At 41.6% G+C, this 6235-nt stretch overlaps 1 protein-coding gene across 1 annotated transcript; it reads left to right on the top strand.

The window, feature by feature from the left end:
- Window positions 1-2059: 2059 nt before the first annotated feature.
- Window positions 2060-3500, top strand: LOC100653656 (olfactory receptor 7E178-like). Its single transcript, XM_010593372.3, has one exon. It carries the CDS (start codon window positions 2272-2274, stop codon window positions 3199-3201), a length of 930 nt encoding a protein of 309 aa, XP_010591674.3. The 5' UTR covers window positions 2060-2271; the 3' UTR covers window positions 3202-3500.
- The last annotated feature ends 2735 nt before the right edge of the window (window positions 3501-6235 follow it).

The following is a 6235-nucleotide window of genomic DNA, read 5'->3' as shown; positions in this document are numbered from 1 at the left end:
CTGGAAGGCAGAGCTGAAGCCCAGGGCAGAGGGGGCTCCACTCAGAATCCAGAAGGCATAGTCAACACTCAGAGCCTGGAGGGCAGGGCCATTGCCCAGATGGTCTCAGAGAAGGGAGGACTATTTTGAACCCCTGAGAGCTAATGTAATTTTTTCTGTTGGATTTTGGACTTGCTTGGTATTTGTTACCCCTTTTTTTCCCTCCGATTTCTCCCATTTGTAATGGAAATGTCTACCTTGTGCCTGTTCCACCATTGTACTTTGGAAACTAATAACTTGTAGATTTCACAGGTTCACAGATGAAGAGGAGTTTTGTCCCGGGATGGAATAAGGATAAAGTCTCACCCATAATTGGTTTAGATGATTCAGAAGATGAGATTTTGGACTTGGAGTTGGCTTAAGACTTTTGGAATGATGTGATGGGGTGAATGTGTTTTGCATGTGGCAAGGACATGAATTTTTGGGGCCAAAGTGTGGAATGTTATGGATTGAATTACATCCCTTCAGAATATGTGTTGTAAATCCTAACCCCTAAGACTGTGGTCATAATCCCATTTGGGAATGATTGTTATGTGAATGAGGCAGAATTAGTGTAGGGTGTATCTTGAGTCAATCTCTTTTGACATATAAAAGATTAAACAAATGAACTGAGAGAGAGTTGGGATAAGATAGATGCCAAGACACATGGAGATCCCAAGGAACCATGAAACGGAAACTGAAGAGACAAGGACCTTCCTCCAGAGTTGAAAATCTTACCGTGAGGCGGCACTCTGAATTCAAATTTCTAACCTCCTAAAATGTGAGAAAACAAATTTCTGTTTGTTAAAGCCATCTACTTATGGTATTTCTGTTATAGCAGTAAAAGTTAACTAAGACATAAGGTGACACTGAACTCCACAGCAGACATTTCCCTGAGATGGGTGTAGTGCTGATACAAATAACACGGCATGCAAATGAAAAACAGGAACAGTGTTTCTTAAAAGTAAATTATTGCTTAATCATTGGTGCATTTTACACTAATGACATTTTTGGAATCAGCAATGCCATATGATTTTGTGTGTTTACCAATGTCTTTATAAAAATTTGATGTTCACCAAAGCCAAGGGTTAGGACTGACATTTGAAAAGATTTTTAAAAGGTAACCCACCTATTTGAGTTAGCATGTATCTTCGTAGAAGAAGGATGTCAGAAAAGCAAAGAATGATGAAAACCCATGAAAATAATTGGCGTATAAAAACTTTTTATGGTTATGAATATTTCATTTTAGTTTAGAGTCCAGCTAATGTGGCTCTAGGAGCCCTGGTGGTACAGTGGTTAAAGCACTCAGCTGCTAACCAAAAGGCAGCAGTCCAAACCCACCAGCTGCTCGGTGGGAGAAAGATGTGGCAGTCTGTTACCGTAAAGATTTACAGCCTTGGAAATCCTGTGGGGCTATTCTACATTGTCCTACAGTGTTGGTATGAGTTGAAATTGACTCAGTGGCAACGGGCTAATGTGGTTCTATCCCCTTGTTCGATGTTTATAAATATTTAAAATCAAGGGAATTGATTACACTGCATTTGAGTGAGATAAAATACATGATTACGATTTCTTACTGTTGTTATTTTTAGTTGCATTTGAGTGGGCTCCAACTCATGGCAACCCCAAGCACAACGGAACTAAATGCTGCCTGGTTCTGCACCATCCCACGATTGATTGCAGATCAGACGATATTTCCTTGTGACCTATAGGGTTTTCACTGGCTAATTTTTGGAAGTAGATCATCAGGCCTTTTTTCCTAGTCTGTCTTAGTTTTGAAGCTCTGCTGACACCTGTCCAGCATCACAGCAATACAGAAACCTGTATACGACAAACTGACAGGCAGGTAGTGGTTGCACATGAGGTGTTGGCTGGTAATCCAACCCAAGTCTCCTGCGTGGAAAGTGAGAATTCTGCCATCGAACCACAAATCCCTCGTTTGACTGCTTCTTAGTATCCTATAATTGGAACATTTTGCTTTTTACTTAAAAGGAGAAGGGTGTTTCTTATTCTATATGTTTTCTTCATAGGGGGCTGATGTTTTCCTCTTTTTAGGTATTTCTTTTCTTAAAATGACCTTGTTATTCTGACAAATGAGAAATATTGTTTAAGTTACTGAGGTATTAGGTCCTCAAGTATTAGCACTTTACTTTGTATTTCTTGAATTCAAAATTTAGACACAGTGCTGGGTACCTGCTTACTTGTTTCCTTTTAACAGTCTTCATTTCTTTTTCCAAAAGCTATCTCAGATTCATGGAGCCACAGAATCTAACAGGTGTCTCTGAATTCTTCCTCCTGGGCCTCTCTGAGGATCCAGAACTGCTGCCTTTCCTCTTTGGGCTGTTCCTGACCATGTACCTGATCACCGTACTTGGGAATCTACTCATTATCTTGGTGGTTGGCTCTGACTCCCACCTCCACACAGCCATGTACTTCTTCCTCTCCAACCTGTCCTTGGCTGACATTGGTTTTACCTCCACCACAATCCCCAAGATGTTAGTGAACATCCAGACACGCAGGAAATCCATCACCTATGTGGGCTGCCTGATACAAGTGTCCTTTTTTTCCGTATTTGGATGTCTGGACAGTCTTCTCCTGACTGCGATGGCTTATGACAGGTTTGTGGCCATCTGTCACCCCCTGCACTACACAGTGATCATGAACCCCCGCCTCTGTGGCTTGTTAGTTTTAGTGTCTTTTGCCATCAGTCTTTTGGACTCCCAGCTGCACATTTCAATGGTGTCACAACTTACCTTCTGCAAGAATGTGGAAATCCCTCATTTTTTCTGTGACCCTCCTCAACTCCTCAACCTTGCCTGTTCTGATACCTCCACTGACACCATATTACTCTATTGTATTGGTGCCATCTTTGGTGGTGTTCCAGCCTCAGGGATCCTTTTCTCTTATATGCGAATTGGTTCCTCCATTCTGAAAGTCCCATCATCAGGTGGGAAGTATAAAGCTTTTTCCACCTGTGGCTCTCATCTGTCAGTTGTTTGCTTATTTTATGGAACAGGTATTGGAGTGTATCTCAGTTCAGCTGTCTTATCTTCCTCTAGGAAAGGTGCAGTGGCCACAGTGATGTACACTGTGGTGACCCCAATGCTGAACCCCTTCATCTACAGCCTGAGGAACACGGACATCACGAGAGCCCTGTGGAGGCTCCTTGGCAGAACAATCTAATGTCAACACTTGTGCCATCTTTTCGAGTGTGTGAGTTGGAAAAGACGGCAAAACCCAACATCTGCAATCAGAAATCTTGCCTCTTTGGTTATATAACTTCTGTAGCTTTCATAGCTTTCTGTCTCAAGTTTTCATTTCCTTTGTTGTATCTTTAGTGGAATTGTGGGAGAATTCTGGGTAATGTCAAACTGCTTGATAAAATCCCATTATAGCTATGGAGCCTTCGTAGTTTCTCATCTATGGCTCAGGCTTCCTGATAAAACACACAAAGTTATTTCTATATATTTAGAATCCTCATCCGTTATCAGAATTCCTATCTATTGCCCAGATTACTTGTATGTCTCATGGAACTGTGTACGCAGTTTATGTGTTCGAATGAATATCACTGGTCGCCAGACTCGACTTCATGTTGGAAGCAACTGGGGAACTTAAATAATATCGATGCCTTGGTCCCACCAGTACAGATTCTGATTTAATTGGGCCAGTACGCGGCAGTATTGAGTATAAGATTGTTAAAGCACCACAGGTGGTTTTAATATACAGCCGAGGTGAGAACTACTGATCTTTTCAGACTTTTCCTTCAAAGATGACTAGTTTGTTGTGGGTCTTTTACTCCTCCTGAGCAGATGCTGAAGATCATAAAGCTCACAAGCGGAAAGATATGAAAGCGCTTGCCCTAACAGCAGACAAGTGATTTTTCCAATATTCTTGATGATATTTCTTCTCATATCTTCCAGCTCCACACCTTGTTGTTGTTGTTGTTAGCTTCCCTTCAGTTGCGCCTCACCCCGACTCATGGAGACCCCATGGACCACAGAAGAAAATGCTGCCTAGTCCAGCACCATTCCTGTTATTGGTTATGGATCAGATCATTGTGGTCCATAGGGTTTTCATTGGCTGATTTTTCAGAAGTAGATTGCCAGACCTTTCTTCCTCATGTGTCTTAATCTTGATGCTCTGCTTAAACCTGTTCAGCATCATAGCAACTCGCAAACCTCTACTGGCAAATGTGTGGGGACTGCATATGGGGTGTGTGGTGGTTAAAGTTGTTTGTCAAATTGGCTAGGCCATGATTTTCAGTGATGTAGTTTGGCAGTTATGTAATAATGGTAATTTGTCAGTTATGTAATGATGTAGTCATCTTCCATGATGTGATCTGATGTGATTGACCAATCAGTTGTAAGGGGAGTTTCCTTGGGGATGTTCTGGCAAAGCTAGCTTGCTTGCTCTGTATTCTGCAGACAGCTTGTCACCATCTGACTTCTGGTTCTTGAGACTTTAGCTGGCTGCCTGCTGTATTGCTTGTTGATCTTGAGATTTGTCAGCCTCTGCAGCCTGTGCTCCAGCAGCCTGCTGTCTTATCTGCTGATCTTGAATTCGTCATCCTATGCAGCCCATGAGCCAGTGGCCTGCTATCTGACCTGCCGATCTTGGATTTCTCAGCCCCTGCAGCTATGTAAGTCAGGAGAAACCTTCAGACTGATGCTTGACTCATGAACTTGGGACTTGCCAGCTTCTACAACTGCATAAGCCATTTTCTTGAGATAAATCTCTACACACACACACACACATACACATATTTCACTGGTTTTGCTTCTCCAGAGAACCCAGCCTAAGAGGGTGCTTTGGCCAGAATTGAACCCAGGTCTCCCACATGGAAAGGGAGAATTCTACCACTGAACCACCATTGTCCCTGCCCTCCACGCCTTAAAGCTGGTCATATGTGCGTTTTATTAAGCTATTATCACTTCTTCTCAAAACTCACTCTTCTATACTTTAATGCCAGGGCTGGAGAGGGGGGGCCCTTTAAATCACTGTTCTGATTTTCCACCTGGCTTTCTTGTTAAGTTCTTCCAGTAGTGATCAGTAGGGGCACTGCACCCTAATAAGCCCAACATTTTCCTTAGCCCTTGGTGTGGTAGCTTATTTCTGCAGTTCCTATCTCTGTATTGCCACATTGCTCCTTTTTGTCTTTCGGTCCTTGTATAGCTATTTTACCAATTTCCTGTATTAAATTCTCTTCAGAATGTTTCGTAATGCTTTCTTTATTAAATACTGGTTGGTAAATTCTGCATGGGAAAGAAAGGTATTTGTGAAGTTTCTAAAATTGGAATATTACAAAGTACGTTTAGGAAAAAAAGGGGGTTAATGATATGTCTAGGTCAAGTTTGTACTCTGAGGATTAAGACCAATCTCTAGGAAAAGATATCACGATAAGTAAAGATGAAGGTTAGTAAAAATGAGGGAAACTCTCCATGAGATGGATTGACACAATAGCTGCAACAATAGGCTCAAACACACCAACAATTATGAGGATGGTACAGGATGGGGCCATGTTTTGCTCTGCTATTCATAAGGTCTCCATGAGTTAGAGCTGATGCAATGGCGGCTTACAACTAACATCATATTTTTAGTTGATGGTAGCTATTATGATACCTGAAGATCATTAATTCACCCAAATCATTACGAATAAATGGAACTTTAATTTCTTTTTCATTAGTCCAGGATAGCAAAGGGCCATGTCTTCAGCAAAGGAGAGCCCTTTCTTTTCACTAGCAATAGCCTGGTTAAGATTTTACTTTGTAACAATGCTTCCTTGTCTTTGAGATCCTTCTGCGTTTTACTGCATGGTTTCTCATAAGTTCTTTAAGATGCTGACTTAATTTCTGACGTAGCAATTTGTGGCTCTCTGAAAAGCTGTCCAATCAATGGTTTAATTTACTCTGTCTTTTACCACTGAGTTAAATCACCTACAGACTCTTGAGACGCTTTGATACCGGTAAAGGGAATTCATGTGACAGAGGATGAAGCTATCCCAGTCCATGGGAAGACATAGCTCCCGTTAAAATTCATGAAAGTAGTGTTCTGATTCTCTGGTTAAGGTTAACTACAGTGAGACTTTATGGTTACATCTACCATAGAGCTAGGTTGCACATCCATTTCTGCAATCCTAGTAATGCTCCCACAGCCCCCGCCCCAAAAAAACCCAAAAATAACAAACTTGGTAATTTCCAAGATGATGTTGCCTTTTGAT

This window comes from Loxodonta africana, chromosome 3 (assembly GCF_030014295.1).
Source record: "Loxodonta africana isolate mLoxAfr1 chromosome 3, mLoxAfr1.hap2, whole genome shotgun sequence".
Lineage (NCBI taxonomy): Eukaryota > Metazoa > Chordata > Mammalia > Proboscidea > Elephantidae > Loxodonta > Loxodonta africana.
The sequence above is the reverse complement of the archived record's forward strand: the minus strand, read 5'-3'. Positions and strand labels throughout refer to the sequence as shown.